The sequence below is a fragment of the Sceloporus undulatus genome, chromosome 5, assembly GCF_019175285.1.
Source record: "Sceloporus undulatus isolate JIND9_A2432 ecotype Alabama chromosome 5, SceUnd_v1.1, whole genome shotgun sequence".
Taxonomy (NCBI): domain Eukaryota; kingdom Metazoa; phylum Chordata; class Lepidosauria; order Squamata; family Phrynosomatidae; genus Sceloporus; species Sceloporus undulatus.
The window spans coordinates 180,086,523-180,107,048 of NC_056526.1; the positions used below are offsets into that span (position 1 = coordinate 180,086,523).

Here is a 20,526-nt window from a genome sequence, read left to right on the forward strand (position 1 = left end):
CCCCTTTGTCTTCTGCTCATTTTCATTGCTGCAAACTGAGTTCAAAATGCCAAAGTAACTAGCACTCAATTAGCTCAGTGGGGGGAAAGGGGAGGAAAATCTTGCCCTTCTCAGTAAACTCAAGCAAAAGCAAAGTGCTGCAGCCTCACCTTGCGTGTGTGTTCCTCTGCAATAATAACTTCTGCCATCTTGGTCACACTCTGATGTTGCTTGGCCACACGTCTCCCACTTCTTACCTGGGAACGCTGGAGGGTATGGCCATGTAAACTCACTGCATGACCTTGGGCAAGTGACATTCTCTCAGCCTTAGATGATGGGAACAGCAAACCCCCTCTGAAGAATCATGCCAAGGAAACTCTGTGATAGATTCACCTTAGGGTCACCATAAGTTGGAAACAACTTGAGGCCACACAACAAAAAATGTTGTTTTTAGATTTAGTTCCTTTGGGCTCATTAATTAATTATGCAAATAAATTAAAATAAGTTTTTCCAAGCTCTGCTCTAACGTATATGCACACAAACCATTCTGACAGTAGAGAGGGACTGGACCAGCGTCAGAGCATTGTTTGCATCCAGAAGATCCCATTTTCAGTTGGTGTCTTCTCTAATAAAAGGATCAAGGTATGGGTGATGGAAAAGCCACTGTCCAGCTAGACTTGCTAGAGCAAACAATTACGGTGTAAACACCATTTATACTGCACAAAGACAAGGCAGCATTAGGGCTCTGGAGGAGCTCATTGTTGGACTACAAGTCCCAGAAGTCCCTAGCCAGCATATAGGTTATACATTTAAAAAGTAATTTCTTCAACTCTAGCCAACATCCGATGTATGTGTTGACACATCAGTAGTTGATGTAGAGTTGATCTACCACCAAATCCATTTCATTTAAATTTAATGTAATGTAAATTTAATGTAAATGTTCAGTTCTATATAAATAAAGCTTAATAATAATAATAATAATAATAATAATAATAATTTACTATGATGGGAAGAAGTTTTCCATATGACTTGTTCTCTATTAGGCTTCTGAGAAGACTCTGAAATCTTCTTTTTGTAATTATCATCCTTATCTCTGTTCTTAATTGTTGTTCTAATAAAATGATGTTTTAAACGCTGGACTGCTATTTATCAAAATCACTACCATTCTGTTAGTGGCACACACAGGTGTAAGTTAAATTACTGTTTTGAGGCCCTGCAGAAGCTGATATTCTTTTTCTCACTCCGTAGCCACCAAAGCTCTTCTGGACCTAGAGCCATTGATGCACCTCCGAAAATCATGATTCCACATCTGGAGGACAGAAGGGATCACAGAACTGCAGAAGCATCTGGCTATGTCCCCATAACCAGATGTAAAATGATTAGTAATTGTCTTAATATGGCATAGGTCTGCATGTTGCATGCTGCATGCTACACTATGCTGAGCCATGCAGAATTGCAGCTAATGTCTAACATCTCCAAAACAACCCAGTCACATGAAGTGTCACAAGTCCAGTACCAGTAGTAGTATGTGGGTTAAAACAGTGGTACCATATGAGACCACATGCATACGCTGTGCAGTTTGTCAGCAGCACCCATGTGAGCCCACCCCTGCAAAACCAAAGCTAAGCAGACAAATGCTAGTTTTGTTCTTCTTACTCTAATAATCTGGCTGCTCTGCTTCCTCAGCTTTCTTCCCCCCCACACACAAATCAGCTATTTGTTTAGCAGTGGTCATGCTGGGGACAAAAAAAAAGTGCACTGCTGAAAGGCATGCTTTTTCTGTCTTTCATTTCCTCGACTTTACATAACCACTGAGCTTGTTTCCTCCTGGTGCATAGGAAGTAGCAAGAACTAGACCTTGGGAAAGTTACTTTTTTGTAACTCTTTCTTGGACTACAACTCCCAGAGTCCTGCAGCCAAATTTGTTATTCTTTTATAATTCTGAAAATCTGATGTCTGAGATTATAATCCTGAAGGTAATTTACACTAGAATAACCCCCCGTCATGCCAGTGGATAAGGAGGTATCTTTTACCTCCCTATACTATACAGGATCAGTGCTCCCAGTGTGCGAGAGCAGCCATGGGGCTTCCAGGCATGACTTTCCTCTTTGGACATTGATGGGGTGCAAGTCTGGGCCTGGTCACATTCTGTCTGTCCTCATGCACCCTGAAAAGAAGTAGGTCTTATGCTGGTGCAGAGGCTAGTTTTTATTTGGTGGGTGTATAAAAGCTGCCAAAAACTTCTGGGAATGGGAAGGGCAGCTGTGAAAGAACTGAGAGTTTATCAAACGGGACGGGAGGCTCTCATTTCTAGCAAGGTCAATTTGAAAATTCATGCAATTACGTGATTACTTATCACACGTTAAAGTCACAGTAATGGCCTCCCCAAACGCGACCCAGATTCTGTGTAAAGTAAGCCATCACTTTGGTAGGTTCTTAATTGCGAATTGGCACCCTTGCGCATGCTCAGTGAGACTCCAGGCTCATCGTGAACTTTTGCACAGGATGATGTGGTATTAGTAGCAGTCAGTAATTTCTGCCCTATTGTTCTGCCATAGTATATCCTAGGGTAGTGTACATTGAAATCGTTAATAGAATTAGTTAATAGAAATAGAATTGAAATAGTTAAAGAATTCCCATATCTAGGTTCAAACATTGACCAGAACGGAGACTGCAGTCAAGCAATAAGAAGAAGACTAGGAGTGGGAAGGGCAGCTATGAAAGAACTGGAAAAGATACTGAAGAGCAAAGACATACAACTGAGCACTAAAGTCAGAATCATCCAGATCATTGTGTTCCCAAATACCATGTACGGATAGTGAAGGAAGAAGACAGAAAGAAAGAAAATCAATTCATTTGACATGTGGTGCTGGAGAAGAGTACTTAGGATCCCATGGACATCCAAGAAAACAAAGAAATGGGTTCTTGAACAGATCAGACTCTTCTATTTAACTAGCCTTTCTATGGCGGGTTACACACCGCCATTAAAGTACGCACGGAGCACATACTAGGGTTAGGGAGGTGCAGTGCTTCCGCACCTCCCTAACCCTAATACGCACTCTGAGCGTAAAAATTGACGGCGGCCATTCCAGATGGCCGCCGCCATTTTTATGTAGCGGACGCTGTGCTTCCGCACTTGCCGCGGCAGTTATGACGCCGCGAGTACGCCAGCGGCGCTTCGCGTCATCATAGCTGTGCTGCAAGAAGGAGCTCCATTTTGGTTTGCACGCAGCGGCTCCCTCGCGCAGCAAAGAGCAGCGCCGGCAGACCACCGCAAAGTGGCGGTCTGTAACGCTCCCAAGTCTTCCTTGGTTATTATCATACATCTCCTCTAATCCTATTGCAATTTCATTATGTTTAATTATTTCCATATTATATATTCTGCTTCTATTTTTGTTATTTCTTCTGTATGTTTGATGTTCTTGCATTTTCTACCTTGAAAGAAATTGCATCTCTATTAATCAAGAGTTAGAGTATGGAGATTATCGCATGCCTCTTTTTGCCCGATCCAGGCACGGGCTGGACATGGGTTTAAACAGGTGAAAAGGAATCTTACTGCATGCCTCCGTGCCCAACTCAGCCACATTGTGTACCCAATCCGGACTCCTGACACACATTTCAATGAACGATACTTTCCTGTTCTTCAAAAAGTATGCCAGGAGTCTGGACTGGATATACGTGGCCAAGCTGGGCACGGAGGTGTGTGATAAGACCTGTTTTCACCCATTTAAGCCTGTGCCCAGTCCATGCCTGGACTGGGCAAAAAGAAGCATGCAATAACTTCCATTCTCTGATTCTTGATTAGTAGAGATGCAACTTCTCCAATGTCAGCTGCTTATTTGCAGTCACGTGACTTCCCCTAAGACTGATGCATCCATAACCCATCAGCTGCTGGTCTGAGGAGAGTTTCCAGGAAGTAACAGTTGCAGTCAATGGGCACAAATCTGGTGTTCATCCCATATATATATATATATATATATATATATATATATATATATGGTGCTGATCCCAATACAGTGGTACCCCGGGATACGAATTGATCGCGTTACGAAATTTCCGGGGTACGAAAAAGTTAGCTTGGAAAAAACTGTTCCGGCTAACGAAAGATTTTTCGGGTTACGAAATTTTTTTTGGTGTGTTTCGGCGCTTTTTGGCACGAAATTTAAAAGCCGCGGCTTTCCAGCGCTAGCGGAAAGCCTTTTTTCGGGTTGCGAAATCTTTCGGGTTACGAACGGCGCCGCGGAACGAATTAAATTCGTAACCCAGGGTACCACTGTACTTGGGAGATCCTGTTCAGCCCCTACATTAGATAACTTAAGAAGATCTGTCCTAAGCAATGAGCTCCTTCAGAGCTAGCTTCATCATTAAGCAGACTGAGACAATTGAGACTATCATACAGGAGAGGAAAGCGTCCTCCTCCCATGCCTAAATCAAGTTAATCAAGCGACTGGGGAGAAGATTATCACACCTGCACATGCTTATCTTATTCTTCTCCCGTCTGTAAACAGTAACGGACTCGTTATTGGGTATTAATGGGAACTCCATTACTGTTTTTGGATGAGAGAAGGACGGGATACATGCACAAGGGTGTGATAATCTTCCCCTGATCATGCAATTAAAACAATTTAAGCAGAGGAAAAGGACACTTTCCTCCTGTGTGAGAATCTCTACTGACCACAGGCCACAAGCATTGGGAAGCTTTGTTGTGAGCCCTCAAGTTATTTTTGACTTATGGTGACCCTGAGGTGAACCTATCCCAGGGTTTTCTTGGCACGTTTCTTCAGAGGGGGGTTGCCATTGCCATCTTCTGAGGCTGAGAGTGAATGATTTCTCCAGGGTCACCCAGTGGGTTTTAATGCTGAAGTGGAGAATCAAACCCTAATCTCCAGAGTTGTAATCTGACACTCAAACCACTACACCAAGCTGGCTCTCATTTGGAAGCTATACAAGGTATTGAGGAGTGAACTGTGTGTCAGGCAGACTGCCCAGCATTCCTAAGCTTGTCTGCCATCTTCAGGAGTTACACAGGATGCTGCCGTATTACCAATGGGGAGAAAGATTCAGCCAATGATCCACCTCAGGGAGCAGAAAGTGTCCAACCAGCCTGGAAATCTTTTCCATCTTGCCATAGGCAGCAGTTACAGTTTGGGCAATACACCTCCCTTAACATGTTTTTAATTCTGACTGGTTTGTGAAGGTGAAGTCACATTCTTGTAACTTCTGCGTGCAACTCTTGGGGTCCCTTCACAAAGGAATGGCCTGTTATTACCACAGTTTCCTCTCAGAAGGGTTGAAGTTGGTTTCAAAACCGGCAAAATTTCTCTCCTAGTGGTGCAATGGCTTCTTTTTGTAGCACTGTGTTCTGCTAGTAGTTCATTGCAGTTGGTGGCTATTTGTTAAACAGCATACGAGAATTCATAAGCAACACTGAACACAGTTTCTACTTGACTTCCAGGAGAAACTAATGGCAGTAATGCTAACAGTTACATTAGTCCACTTCCCTGTCTATGAGTCAGAACCATACAGAGTCTTCAATTTGTCTTTCACCAAACCACTCCCATGTTTCATTGTTGCTGTGTACCTTCAAGTTATTTCTGACTTATGGCAACCTTAATGTGAACCTATCCTAGAGTTTTCTTGGCAAAATTTGTTCAGCTGAGGTTTGCCATTGCTTTTGCCTGAGAGCATGTAACTTACCCAAGATAACCCAGTGGGTTTCATGGCTGAGGGAGAATCAAATCCTGGTCTCCAGAGTCGTAGTCCAACGCTCAAACCACTATGCCACACTGACTTATTTTATTGTTGTGATGTGCCTTCAAGTTGATTTATTTAAGGCATGCTAAAAGATAGTTTGGGCTAACTTATTCCACTGCCCTCTGAGCGGGAACTGTAACTCCCATCATCTCCAGCCATTATGTGGTGCTTGAAACATACTGTAGTAACTGTGGAACACTGCATTGAAGAAGAGTATTAGTGTTTTTACAGTAATTATATCTAGCTGGAACTAGAGACCACTACTTGTAATGAAAATAACATTCTAAAAAGAAATGGCAAGAGAAGCCAATGAAGAAAAGCATCTTGTGCTGCTGAGAAAATTAGCTGTCTTCATTTGGGAAGATCCCAGAAAGCAGGTTAATCATTGCTCTGCAAAAGGTATGTTCACAGCTCTTTACATGCAACTAATGCCAGGAAGCCCTACATGTCTTATAGTTTGTGACAAGTCAACAGTTAAATTGAGAAATGGTACAATATGAAGCAAATCAAGGTGAAGACAACGGTTAAATTGCAAAACTCTTGAGGCAAAGTCCAACATGCTCATAGTACAGCCAGATTGTAGGATGAAAGCAAAAGACACTTGTTCTTACTGTCTTAGTGACCTTGGAATGGTTGCCTCCTATTATGGCATATGTTCTAGGCCAGGGGTGGGCAAAGTGCAGTCCAGGGACCAAATGAGCCCTAGGGGCTCTCTTCATGGCCCCCAGGGCCCCTCACATTATTTTGCTAATTGCTTGCTTCACAATTCCCTCTAATGTCTTCTAGGGGACATGGGGAGGGGCATTTCCACCATGTGCGGAAGTCTCTCAAGCCCCCAGAGGTCAAAAACAAATTTTGCAAAAACTTTGCAAATTTTTCCAAAGTAACTGTTTTGCTTCTACAATGTCCTCAATGGGACATGGGATGCTTCACCACCACATTTTTCATTTCCATGTGTTCACTGTGGTGAACTTAGCCACAGGAGAGGTCTTTTCTCAAACAGGAAGCGACTTCCACTCATTTCATATTGTTTTAAAAAGGACCTCTCCTATGCGTAAAATGACCTGGGAAGGCCTAAAACATGGTCAAAATGTTCCTTGTGTCCCCCAGAGGTCACTTGGGAGCATTTAAAAACAAATTTACAACAGCAATAGTAATGGAAGGGTTACCGATCTCAAAGGTCTCCTGGGGAGCTAATATGGCCCCCAAACTTCCACAGTTGCTGACTCCTGCCTTATCTCTCACCCTTTCTGGGCAGATATCTGTCTTCCTAACCTTTTTTGGTCACCTTATAAGCTGCAGTGAACTGAGAACTAATGTGGTTAAAGTACTAGACCCAATGGATTGGAAAGACAGCAGTCTGAAACCATGTGCAGCTGTGGGAGATCTTGAACATCCACTCTTCTTCAGCCTACTCTTACCTCAAAAGGTGAATTGCTAGGGGGATAATATGGCTTAATCACCAAGTACATGATCATGGGTGGGATACAGATGCACACCATCATAATCACTACCACCGCTACCTGCACCACCAGAGCAATATTAATTTTTCTGTAGGGTCATCTGAGATGGATTAGGACATGGAAGGGCCCACCACTGGTAGATTTGTACTGGCAAAGGGGTGTGTGCTTCCATTGTAGTGGCTCCACTACTACACAACCATGATTCTTCTCTGTCTTTGGTGTTGTATGACAGCTGTTACACAACAGAAGTCAGAATTATTCCCATTTCTTTCTGTGGCACAAGAATACATTGGTCCAAGGGGGAGAACTCCAGGATCGGAAAGCACAGAGACAGCAATATTCCTACAGAAGCCATGTAAGACATTTACTAGAGCAATTATAGGAGTCAGTATGGTGTAGTGGTTTGAATGCTGGGACCCTGGGAGACCAGGGTTCAAATCGCCACTCAGCCATAAAAACCCACTGGGTGACCTTGGGCAAATCACACACTCTCAGAAAACCCCGTGATAGGGTCCCCATTAGTTGGAAATAACCTGAAGGCACACAACAACAACCACAACCTTCTTTTCTCAAGCCTCTTGCCTTATTTTTTGAAATACTTCAAATCTGGAAAAGAGACTTTCTACTCTTCTCCACCCAGACTGGTGAGCAAAGGAAGAAGAGACAGGTATTTTAAAGAAGATATCTTGGGATAGCTGGGAAAGCATCATGGAATGTACTTGGACACTTTTCAAGATAAATTGTATGGGAGAAGAACTGGCAGTTGAGAGAAGGAGCTAGAGAGTGCCAAGGGTATAGACCATACCAGGCGACATCTCAGAAAAGAGTGTCTTGGTGCGCTGGTGGGAAGGGACCGTCTTCTGGGTCTGGTGGGTCTGCTGCCCTTTCCTATCCAGTCAGCAGCTCCGTCAGACCCAAAAAGGGCTGTTGAAGAAAGGAGGAAGGTATCAAAAAATGATCTGCACCAGGTGTCAAATATACTAGTTATGCCACTATATGGGAATGGAAGTCTTTGACCCCTTACCAATCTGCTCCTTTACCACTTCAGATCATTTTTCCCATGTCTACTTTTATCAACACTGGCAAAGGAGATGGGGCAATTGTTCGAAGTTCAAAATTACAATACAAATCAAATGAGAGTCCTGGGGATGAAGAGCAGAGAGAGAATGGGGTCTGTCCTCCCTTTTGCAAGCCATGAGTCTTGGAGATGCTTTTGGTAAGAGGAAGTGTGATTGTGTGTGTGTGTGTGTGTTCACACCAAGGTTTGTTTCCCCTTTTCCATGCCAAGACTGTGACCCTTGGGAGAGGTCCAGAGAGGGAGATATAGGGAGGGAAGCGGTGCTTTAGATGCAACCTGTGATTCACCCCCTCCCCCTTGACATCCTCCCTATTTGTTTGCTTCCTTTCCATCACAATAAATTTCAATTTTTAAAAAATTCCAAATTTACTCTTTTCCAGTATTCATGATATTTTTACATTCCCAACTCATCCACGTGAAGAAAATTTTGTGCAAGTTTTTTTGTATATGTGTTTATGCATACTGTATATATATATATATATAGAGGATCCTAAACAAAGGTTTAAAACCACAGGCATAGCTTTTGAATGTGGATGGTTAAAAATGTGTTGCGGTCTATGATTTTTTTTTTAAATAAGAACTTTCCAAAATTTACAAATGTCTTTTTTGCCAAATTCAATAGAATGAACTTGAGATTGCCCTCATAGTGTTTTCCCCTTTTACTTCCCTACAGAATAAATCAAAATGTGTCATAGTGTTAAAACTAGGGCACAATTTTTCACCCTGGTAAAATTCCAGTGCTTCCCATAATTAGAGGGCATGTCGCTGCAAGACAGTGGAAATTTTTCACTCCCGGCCAGGGAAATCTTCACCTGCTGAATTTCTGCCTATAAGGCACAGAAGCTTTTCCACAAACAACAAGGGGGTGGGGAGAGGCCCAGGCAAGGTTTATTTTAATATTGTGCTTGGACTAAGCATTAAACATTGCAGTCCAAATACTGTTTCCTTTTAGATGCAAACCCCACCAAGAGCGGTGGGATTTACTTACAAGTAAAGGTGCACCATTCTTTTCCAATTGAAACTTCTCCAGGAAAAGAGTTAAGTCTCTATGCAATAGTCATCTATTTCCTGGTTCATACAAAACTCATTAATTTTCTGGTAATATAGTAAAGAGACTTTTTCTTTCTGCATGAATAACAGCTGACTGTCTTCATTGCACAAGAGTTGTACGATAGTCCTTTTATTGTGTGGTTACAAGCTGCTTCAGTTAAGAGAGAGCAGTTATCGGCTGAATGACTTTGACCTCAACTTCTTCCTTGTACGCAACAACCAATCACCGATCCTGGAAAGCTACAAAGGTTTGCAGGTTCAATAGGAGATCTCTATAGTTACTTTGGATACCAGTTAAAAGAGTTCTCTGCCTCCTTCCAAGCAGTTGGTAAGTATATGTATGGATACAATGGATGTCTCCAACTTAATATTACAAGTTGGTCTTCTGTACATATTTAAAAGTATTTAAGAACTGTCTCAGAGATCTCCAAGGAAAGGAGATTATAATAATAAATCTTAATTTCAGAAACCTGCAAGTTAAAAGCAGGACCTGTGATCAGTTTTGTTTCACGGAAAGAAAGTTTATGGACCCTGATGATTTTACAGTCAGAAGATTGCAGTTTTTCAGTTTTTTCAAAATTGTGTCTGTGCTTTTTAGTTCTTAGAGTACCTGTCAGTTTTGTTTACTTTGATTTTATTTTGTAGTCTTCTTTCTTTATGTTCTTTTAAAGTTTTATGATGCGTTTTATGAATTTATGGTCTTAATCCTATTATTGGTGCCAAGGAGGATAGAGTCACTGAGTCAGCTGGATTTACCTCCATGTCAACTCATCAACAGACTTCTAGGGTGTTTTGTATGGTTTTACCTCTACTTTACCACCTTAAGAACTTTGGCTATTGGGCAAGGCAAAAATGACACAAACAAGTAAACTGCTATTCCAAATTGGCAACTCATATGTTTTACAAATTATCAATAGCCTGATGTTTCTGTTACTGTATATTCTACCTGAATAAGTTCGACATTTGCAAAATTTGAAAGGTGTTGGGAGGAGACCCTACATTATAAAAAGGAATATAGACAGTACTATGCACAGAAGAAATAGGATATGAGATCAAATGCAGTTTTATGGCACTAAGGCGCCAGAGGAAGAAACTGGAAAAACCACCTCTGAGTATTCCTTACCTAAGAAAACCCTACAAAATTCATGTGGTCTCCATGAATTGACAGGTGACTTGAAGGCACACACACACAATGCTAAGGGAGAGGGAAACAGCGGAGAGAAATCTACATTCTGAGTAAAGATGAAGCAGTTATCTAATCTATTATAATCAAGTCACACTGAGGTTCCTGTCCATTGTTTGGCATGGATCAAAATGTTAATTGCACTAATTGCTGTAGAGACAGTTATTATTTGTGATATATTTATTTGAAACAAAGACACATTTTTAAAAAACATAATGTACCAGATGCATCAGCATTATAGAATTTATAGGCAGACAGAGAGAAAGATAAGATGTGGACAAAGTACAATCCTTCCAGTATTGTTAAACTGTAACTTTCATCATCCCTCACCACTGGTTGCGCTGCCTCAGATTTATGGAAACTATATTCTTATCTAGAGAGCAGGGGTTAGAAAGGTGTGGCCCATGGGCCACACATGGCTTCCGGGACCCTGAAGGTTAAACAAATGCAAAAAAAAATTAAAATGATTTCCTCTGAAATGTCCAAAAATTAACTCTAGGGCAGTGGAAAGCATTTCTACCATGTTCAAAGCCCCCCTGAATTCCCAGGGGTCAAAATATAATTTTGCAAAATTTTACAATTAGGCCTGTTCTTTCTTGCTTTACAGAAACAATGATAATACATTATTATTGATGATCATGGATTATATTATTGATGATATTGAGTCACTTCCCTCACAATTCTGCTATTTGCATTAGCTTTTAGTGGTTCCTTTTTCTTTCATGTCTCCTCTGACTGTGAGCTATGGGAAGGGGCTGTGCTTTCTTAGCTTTGTTGCATAGGGACCATCATTTTTTAGATGGACAAATGTAGAAAGAGGAATCAGGGTTTGTATATAAGGGTAGCTCCATGCTTTAAGGCATTGGTGGAAAGAGTTAGCTCTGGATCTACTGGCAGATGTTTGAGTGAGATGTAGATCAAAGCAGATTTCTGGATCCCAATTTTTTTTATCACAAAAGTTTCCAACCTTATTAAGTTCCAGCCTTACTAGACCCACAGGCCACTTATGATGGTCATCATAAGCATCTCACATGTGCTCATCATCATGATGCTCATCGTAAGATAACTGATACTTATGGTTCACACACTCTCTAACATTGCACAGATGAAAACTGGGACACATGTGGCCGAGCAACGTGAGAGTGTGGTCAAGATGGTAAAAATGAGGGAGAACCCACAAGCCAGGAAAGACCGCAGCAGTTTGTGTTTGCCTGAGTCTACAAGGAAGGACACAGTTCTGCCCTATGTCAACTTCTACTGAATTAATGAGTGCAAATTACTTTTGCACTTTGAACTCAGTTGGTAGCAATTGAAGTAAATGGAGGTTGAATGGGAAAAGTAAAAGGAGGAGAGAGAAACTGGGATATTTCGAAAGCAGTTGAAAAAGTGGGAAAGAGAGCCAGTGTGGTGTAGTGGTTTGAGGGTTCTGACTATAGAGATCAGGGTTCGAATCCTTCCGTGAGCATGAAAACCCACTGGGTGACATTGGGCAAGTCACACACTCTCAGACTCAGAGGATGCCCATGGCAAACCCCCTCTGAAGAAGGTTGCCAAGAAAGCCTCATGATAACCATCATTCCAACCAACCTATGTTCGGAAATGACTTGAACACATACAACAATAACAACAGCGGTTTGAGCATTGGACTGGGATTCTGGAGGCTAGGGTTTGCATTCCTGATCAAGCATGGAAACTCACTGGGTGACCTTGGGCACATCACATGCTCTCAGCCCCCAAAATCCCTGTGATAGGTTCACCTTTGGGCCACCGTAAGTCAGAAATGTCTTGAAAGCACACAACTGCTACAACAATTGGGACTATCTCTGCCAAATTAGGACAGTTGGAGGATATGAGTTCAGAGACCATATGGAGACATGTTTTCTACAGGTATATAGCTGCTACATAAGTGAAACTGGAGCAGACTTCTTCACTTTTAATGGATGTGTATAAGAGTATTTTTGCAAGTGTTACTTGTTATCCTGTTGCATTATAAGCAAGCGTGCTGAAATACCTTCTTCTGCACAACTCTTAAAGTTACAGGAGCCCTCACTAGTTTTCAGTCTGGCAACCCTAATAAGCACAAATTAAAGCCATTTTCTCCTGGCTCAAAGAACTATAAGAAGGGAAAACAGGGGCTCTGATATTGTGCATCAGGAGTTAATTCCTAGACCACAGACACAGCTGGCAAATGGAGGTTGTGTCAATCTCAAATGCAGTGAGATTGATTCAGAGTTTAGGAAGTTGCTTTCAGCATTGATTCCTGTTACTTGTTACAACATTTGAAAAATAACCATTGATGTTCCTCATTGCACCACTGAGTATCTGAAACACCATATCTCCTAATATGAGCCTGCTGGAGTTTTTAGACCTTCAGGGGAAGGTTTTCTTTAGGGCTGCATCCTCACTGCAGAAATAATCTAGTTTGACACCACTTTAACTGCCATGGCTCAGTGCTATAGAATTCTGGGGACTGTAGTTTTGTGAGACATTTAGCCTTCTCTGTCAGAAAGCTTTGGTGCCACAACAAAACTACAGTTCTCAAAATTCCATAGCATTGAGCCATGGCAGTTAAAAGTGAGGTCAAACTGCATTATTTTTACAGTGCAGTTGCAGCCTTAGTCAAAGGTAGTTTTCTGCTTTCTAGATGACCATTAACTATCTTGTCTCATTCAGAAAAAAATCCAAATTGGGAAGTGGCCAAACATCCACTTCTGGTTTCTGGGGATAAGAGCTGGGGTTACAATAAAACTACAATTCCTTGAGATGTTTGGCAACAGCAAATGATTTCCATTCCCCTTTAAAAATTGGAGTGGGAAAGCTTTGAGTCCCCTCAACAATCCCTGAGGGTTGCATGTGAACCAAAGGCCAAACTTTGTCTACTCCGGTCTACCAGGTGCAATTCAGTAGATAGAACAATAATTACAAAATACTTGTAGACTAAAATCTGACATCTGTAGGAATATCTGGAGAGCCGTGTTTCACATTCCTGCCCTAAACTGACCTGAAATACAATGTGTGTGTTGTTTGCCTTCAAGTCATTTCAGACTTATGGGTCTTCATGCTCAAGCCGAGATTCAAACCTTGCTCTCCAGAGTCATGCTCCAAAGCTCAGCCCACTAAACCACACTGACTCATCTGAAGTACATCACTTGTATTATATTATTATAACTTTCAGTTGCCACTTCCTTTTGTTATGTTGGATTGTTCTTTAAAATCCTCTCATTTCTCTCCATTGAAACAGCAGCCTCCAAAATGAACACTCAACCAGTGATCATGAGTCAGCCACAGGTTGTGGTTGTCCAGCATCAAAGCCCCCAGTGGCAGACCGACTTACTCGACTGCTTTAGTGACTGTGGAGTGTGTGAGTACTTTGCTGTTGTTGTTGATTGCCCTCAAACTGACTTTTACTTTTGGCAACTGATTCTCTTCCTGTCTACTTTCTTCACTGTCCAGTTTTCACAACCATACATAGAAACTGGAAATATGCTGACATGGAGCATCCTATCATTAGTATTCAATGATACAGTTTTACATTTTCAGGCTCTTGTCTAGTTCCTTCATAGCTTCCCTTCCAATTTCAAGGCTGCATCCACGTTGCAGAAATAATCAGGTTTGACAGCACTTTAACTACCATAGCTCAATACTATAGAATTTGGGGAATTATAGTTTTGTGAGACATTTGGCCTGCTTTGTCAGAGAACTCTGGTACCACAATAGACTACAAATCCCAGAATTGTGTAGCATGGAGCCATCATGTTAAAGAGGTGTCAAACTGGATTATTTCTGCAGTGCAGATGCAGCCCTAGACCTCTTCTGATTTCTTGACTGCAGTCTCCATTCTGATTAATGACTGAGCCAAGGTATGGAAAATCATGTATTATTTCAATGTCTTCATCATCTGCTTTAAAGTTATGTAAGTCATCTATAGTCATTGTTTTTGCTTTCTTCATGTTATATTATAAAGCTGTCTTTGCCTTCTCCCTTTATTTTTTACCTTCCAAGTCTCTGCTTTTTCCTCCTTGTACTAGCTGTGTAAATATTTGACTGCAGAGCTACCTGCTCTATCCTTGTTGAGACTTGAATTCATGATGCACCAAACATCTTTCCAACTCGGAAACTTTTTATGAATGCAATAATTCCCGCTTTCAATGCATGGCTTAGATGTTGACTAAAGGAAGGACTTATTGGGTTGGGAGTGCAAGGATCAATATGTACTCTCGGCATACAGATGTCATTTTTTTTATGTTTTATGAACCAATACCCGTCAAACAATGAGCCTATCAATTCCCAGCTCTTTCAACCATGTTTGGTTGTATATGTACATAATGAGGGAAGGGCAGTATCTGCATAATTAAAAAGCTGTAGACTGGTTTCGGGTCAGATACAGAACTTTGTGGGAAGTTACTTTTTTAGACTACAAGCATAGCCAAGCTAGCTAGGGATGCTGAGACTACCAATCCAAAAAAGTAACTTTTCCAAACTCTGGATTTTATGATTATCACTACAATCTACAACAGCCTTCTCCAACCTGGTACCCTTCAATGGCTTGGACTGGAGCCTCAGAACTCCCAGAACACATGGATTGTTAAGGGATTCTGGGTAATGTAGTCCAATGCATCCAGAATGTGTCAGGCTAAGGTTGATCTGCACTTAATACCATGGTTAGGAATGTGTGAATTTAGGGTCCACCCAAAAGTGATTATGACAGCATACAATCCCTCTTACTAGCATTCAATGTGAGTTCAGTGACAACAGTAAAGTCATGCTCCCACCACAACTTCCATTTTAATGTTTTTTGGAAGAATGGGAAGGATTCCATCCTGTCTTATCATGCTTTGATTTCTTGGGTTTGTGGACAGAAGAGTAATCAGCCATGTCAAAGAATATTAGGAGCTAGAGCAGTGCTAGTCAAAGTGGTGGTCCATAGATTGATGTTGGTTCTCAAGCCATCAGAAGCCTGGGAACTTCCCAGGAACAAAACAAAGAATTGTAAACAATGATCATAAATAGAGTGGCCAAAATGAAAACTGGAAAGGGTTTCTGCTCTTTTACGTTGGTGTAGAACAATGCTTCTCAGGCTGTCTTAAGTTGGGGACTAGCAATTACAGGGACTGACACCAAATTTGTGCCCACTGGGTACTACAGTTTGTTTCTTTCCTAGAAATGTGTCAGGGCCTACCATCCAAAAGCTCTGGGACCCACCCCTGCCCAAAGCCCACCATTTTAAGTAACACTGGTGTAGAAGAGGGCTTTTCAGCAGGCTCTGCCATGGAGATCCATTGTCTTGTTTACCTCTATTGAGGACAGCACAGCAGGGGAGTATACAAAGGAGTAGACCAGAGTCCAATATAAAGGTCACAGCAAAAGGCAGAAGCATAGTCGCAAGGCAAGTCCAGAGGTCAGATAACCAGTCATAAACCAGATAGCAAGGAACAACCAGGATGCTGGCTACAAAGAATCTCAGCAGCTGGCGTCTTTTAAAAGGCCTCTGCATCTCTCAGCTGAAACCTATTAGCTATCCTCTTGGCTTCTAGCCTGGAAGAACGCCTCAAAGACTCCTTGACCTGTCTTCGCTGCACAAGTCCTAGCACCTGCAGCCTAGAGTCTACAGAGTCCATTTCTCCCTCTGTAGCTTCATGAACTGCAGCTTCCTGAGCTGCAACATCCTGAGCCTCCTCTGAGACTGCATGCAGATCCAGGTAACCTGAGATCTGTCCCTGCCTCAGCCTCCTCCATGACTTAAGAGTCCGAGTCTTCTGCCTGTGCCCAGGGCAGTCCATGTCACCCATTGGGTGACCTTGGAGAGGTTACACTCTCTCTCAGCCTCAGAGGAAGGCAAAGGTAAATTCGCTCTGAACAAGAAGGTCACCATAAGTCAGAAATGACTTGAAGGCACAAAGCAACATAACACGACACATTTTCACACAATGAAGTAACAAGCAACACCTGCTGAAATTCCCTCTTCTATGCAACTGTTAACCCTCTCCAGGTTTCAGTCTGGCAACCTTAGTCATAGATTAAGTACCAGTCCCAGCATATTTGGGGAAAAGATTGACTGTCCCCCACTTCAATAGTTTAAGCAGTGCTGGATTGAAGTATAGAAAACAGAATGGGATTATCAAAGCTGTTAAGCTGTAATGAAAGGCCTATAAGGAAAGACAGGACAGTGATGTATAACATTGTGTAGGTACAGATACAGTGGATAGAAAAATGTTTTTCTCACTCTGCCATGGAGTGCAAACTACTTTTGCACTTTGAACTGAGTTTGCAACAATTGAAGTAAACTGAGGGAAAGCAAAGGGAGAAAGTGGGAGGAGAGAGAAACTGGAACATTTTAAAAGCAGTTTGAAAAGTGGGACAGCAGAGGATTAGCCAGGATTGTCCTTGCCAAATCAGGACATTAGGAGGATATGAAAGTGTGCCACAGTAATGTTACAAAGATGATGTTACAAGAAGCAGCCATTGATGATGCCATATGCACATCAACCACAGTTGTATTAAGTATACCATTTAAAGTAAAAACAACAACACCCCAAAAACAACACCCATGTCTAACAAATGATAAAACTATATAAGCACACATTTTTTTAAGGGAGTGCTCTCACCTGAGATAATTCTCCCTCACCCTCAGGACTGAAGAAAAGGGACTAGGCTTTGAGATATGGCAACTCTATTCCCATCCCCTACTGAGACTTGTTATTAAAATGGGTGCTTGTTAAGTCTTATAACTTATATCCATTTGGATAAACCTTATCCTATGAAGTTTGTTGTTCTGAGATGAATTGGGGGTCATCCCCTTGAAGATGACTCTACTCTGAGTTTCATTTCAGACTTTAAAGACACTATCCATGGTGCTGAAGGGTTGGGCACCTTGGATAGCAACTGTAATGTCTGAGGAAATAGACTCAAGTCTACAAAAGCTCATGCTACCAGCTTCTTTCTTTCAGTTAGTCTCAAAGATGCTGCAAGATCCCTTTGTATACTCCTTTAAAGTCGATATGCAAACCTGGACCAGATTCATCATCCTACCAAGGTGGAAGCCATCAGCTGCCACTGCTTCCAGCATCAGACTATATGGCTTAGACTACCATTTGTTGGGAAACACAAGCAGGAGGGTGCTATAACAAACATCTCCTGTTTGTGGATTTTGCATAGGTATCTGCTTGGCCACTGTGGAACAGAATACTCAAGCTAGACAGTAGATTTCATCTTAACACCACTCTCTCCTTGGCATTGCCCTTTTCATGGTCTCCTCTGTCTCTGTCTCTAGGCCTCTGTGGAACATTTTGCTTTCTGTGTTTGGGCTGCCAAGTTGCTTCAGATATGGATGAATGCTGCCTCTGTGGTCCCACCATGGCAATGCGGTCTGTCTACCGGACAAAATATGGAATCCCTGTAAGTAAATATTCTAAATTTACTGTCTTCTATTACCCAAGTCCATACACAAAAGTGACATTTTATATGCCTAACTGAAGTATGGCTTGTGAAACTCAAATGTTGGAAATAACTGAAAAGCACGTAACAACAAACACAAATGGGCTCATATCTATTTTTAGTATCTGTGTCCTCAAGAGCTCACATTTGTTCCCTAGACCAATTTTTAAGACTTCCAAAATTTGTTTTCTGTTTAACAGGGATCCCTCTTGGGGGACTATTTTGCTGTCTTTTGCTGCCCTCATTGTTCGCTTTGTCAGTTGAAGAGAGACATCAACAAAAGGAAGGACATGGGGATTTTCTAGGAAGGTTGGTATTATTTAATTTATTTATTTCCTAATTCAGTCATTTCCTAATTCAGGATTCAAAACGGTTTGCAACAACAACAACAAAAATTAAAATCTGACTTTGAACTATCAGTAGGATAACAAATATTAGCACAAATATTAGTGTAAGCTATTCAAGATCTGAGGTGCATTTGTCCAGTTGTCGTAAAAACAATAAACAAACAAACCAGGCAAAGAAAAAGAAGTGGTGATGAGAAAGGATTTGCTCTTAAAGATATTGAAGCCCAAATGTGTATATAACACACAACTTTAAGTGCAGGGTAACCAAAGATCCTCACTGCAAAGGAGGACAATGCACCACAAAATGGAGGACACTGTAGGAAAATGGAGACATGACCAAATAAAACCATAAAACACTTATATAAATATAAATTCATGCTTCTTAGTCGTGTTCCAAATGGAGGACATCATGGAATTCCACCTGGGCAGAAGGTTGAAAGGTGGGAGATGTCCTGGAAAAGAAGGACATCTGGCCTCCCTGTTTAAGTAGCATCTACAAGGTCCTATAAGAAGAAGCAGCTGGGCAGCTGGGTTTACTTTCATGCCAGGGAACTAACACAAATTGGTGTCTCCAAGTTGCCTTCTCTTACAAGCGTCTTACCCTCTAATAATGGAGAGGGGGGGAAGCTTAAAGTTAAGGTTAAGTTTTAAAGCTTAAATTTTTGACAATATTTTAAATATGCTTTTAGCCCATTTAAATTAAGAGAGGCAATGTGGGTGTAGTGGTGTGAGTGTTGCACTAGGAGTCCATGAGAACAGGGTTTGAATGCCCACTTGGCCCAGAAAATACCGCGGGTGACTTTGGGCAAATTGTACTTGCTCAGCCTTAGAAGAAAGCAATAAAAATGGCAAACCTCTTTGTATAAAAAGCTTACCAAGCAGGGGGGGGGCACACCAGGTGAAACCCTAAAAGGGGGTGACACCACTGCTCCCTAAACATCTGTTTTTGGCAGACATGGGCTGTGGCATTCATCTGCATCCCTAAGACTGAAGAGATGGTGTGAGTGAAGTCAGGCTGAGTAAGAAGAGAAAAGAGAGGCCCCAGGTTTTTTAAAATTAGAATTTAATTTTTTTTAAGTACTTTTGAAGTTTTCTTTAAAAACATCAGTTCTTAGCAAATTATCACTTCAACCACATCAAACAATATACATGGAAATACATTTGGGCTGTGCGTGTGATGATTTTGCTACTTGTTTGTCACAACTATTGCTATTACATCCAGTGATATATAGGAATTACGAATTGTGAGTATCATTAGTACAAAAAATACTACTAAGGATTCAGTCTGGTGTGGTATGAGAGGAGGTCAATGGTGGAGAGACACCATGAGTGTACACTGGGTGACGCCAACGCAAGTAATGCCACTGTTATCAAGAAAAGCCTATGCTGAAGTCCCCATAGGTCAGAAGTTATAAAGGCATACAACAAAAACTGTTGAAATTATTTCTTACTGTTTATATTGTTGATTTTTTAAAACTGATTTTATTCGACTCTGCCTGAGATCTTATGATATAGTGTAGGATATAAAGTTTTAAATAAATTAATAAATACATAAATTTCTATTATTCATATTTATATTCATATTTCACTTTTATGTCAGAAGGTCCCTCTGCACCAAAACAGATTGAACAATTGTCCAAGAAAATACTCTAAATGTTTTGCCTTCTCTGACGTTTGGGTTATCCTTCTCTTTCAGAGCTATTCAGCACAACTGTATCCCAAAGTCTCTTATTTACTTCCAGTTCAACGTCATCCTCTGTACCTAATTTTCTGAGAGACGCCATTTGTTTCAGTGGAAAAGAAAAGGCAAGGGAAAATGCTTGTGGACCTTTCAAAATGTATTTTTATATTGTGTAATTTTGTTACTAAAAATATAATTGTGTAAATTTGTTAAAGAAAAATTGTTTAATAAGAATAAGAAATAATGGTGAACTGCTTAGCTACCTGTAATAAAAATGGAGATGTTCTGTGCTTCAAATTTAATTTTGCATGAAGCAAAAGCAATATTTCTTGGAATGACTTCTCTGTGCACTGCGGTTGCATGCATCTGATATTGCAATGGGTCAAGAAATTTTTAAAAATGTACCGTCTAAGCATAGTTGCTGCCACCATTTTGTCTTTTAGGGCAGAGATTGGCGTGGGGAGGATAGTAGAAGAAACCCACATTGGCCAGTCAACTTATAGCTATTGGTACACATGGTGTATTATGGAAGTGCATTGCAGGCTGTCTCATGTTGT

The 20,526-nt window shown here is 41.2% G+C and overlaps 1 protein-coding gene across 1 annotated transcript; it reads left to right on the forward strand.

The window, feature by feature from the left end:
- The first annotated feature begins 9,424 nt into the window (after positions 1–9,424).
- On the forward strand, positions 9,425–20,271 carry LOC121931513 (placenta-specific gene 8 protein-like). Its single transcript, XM_042469358.1, has 5 exons — positions 9,425–9,652; positions 13,749–13,868; positions 17,778–17,902; positions 18,142–18,250; positions 19,985–20,271. The coding sequence occupies exons 2-4, from the start codon at positions 13,760–13,762 to the stop codon at positions 18,244–18,246; spliced, it is 339 nt and encodes a 112-aa protein (XP_042325292.1). The 5' UTR covers positions 9,425–9,652; positions 13,749–13,759; the 3' UTR covers positions 18,247–18,250; positions 19,985–20,271.
- The last annotated feature ends 255 nt before the right edge of the window (positions 20,272–20,526 follow it).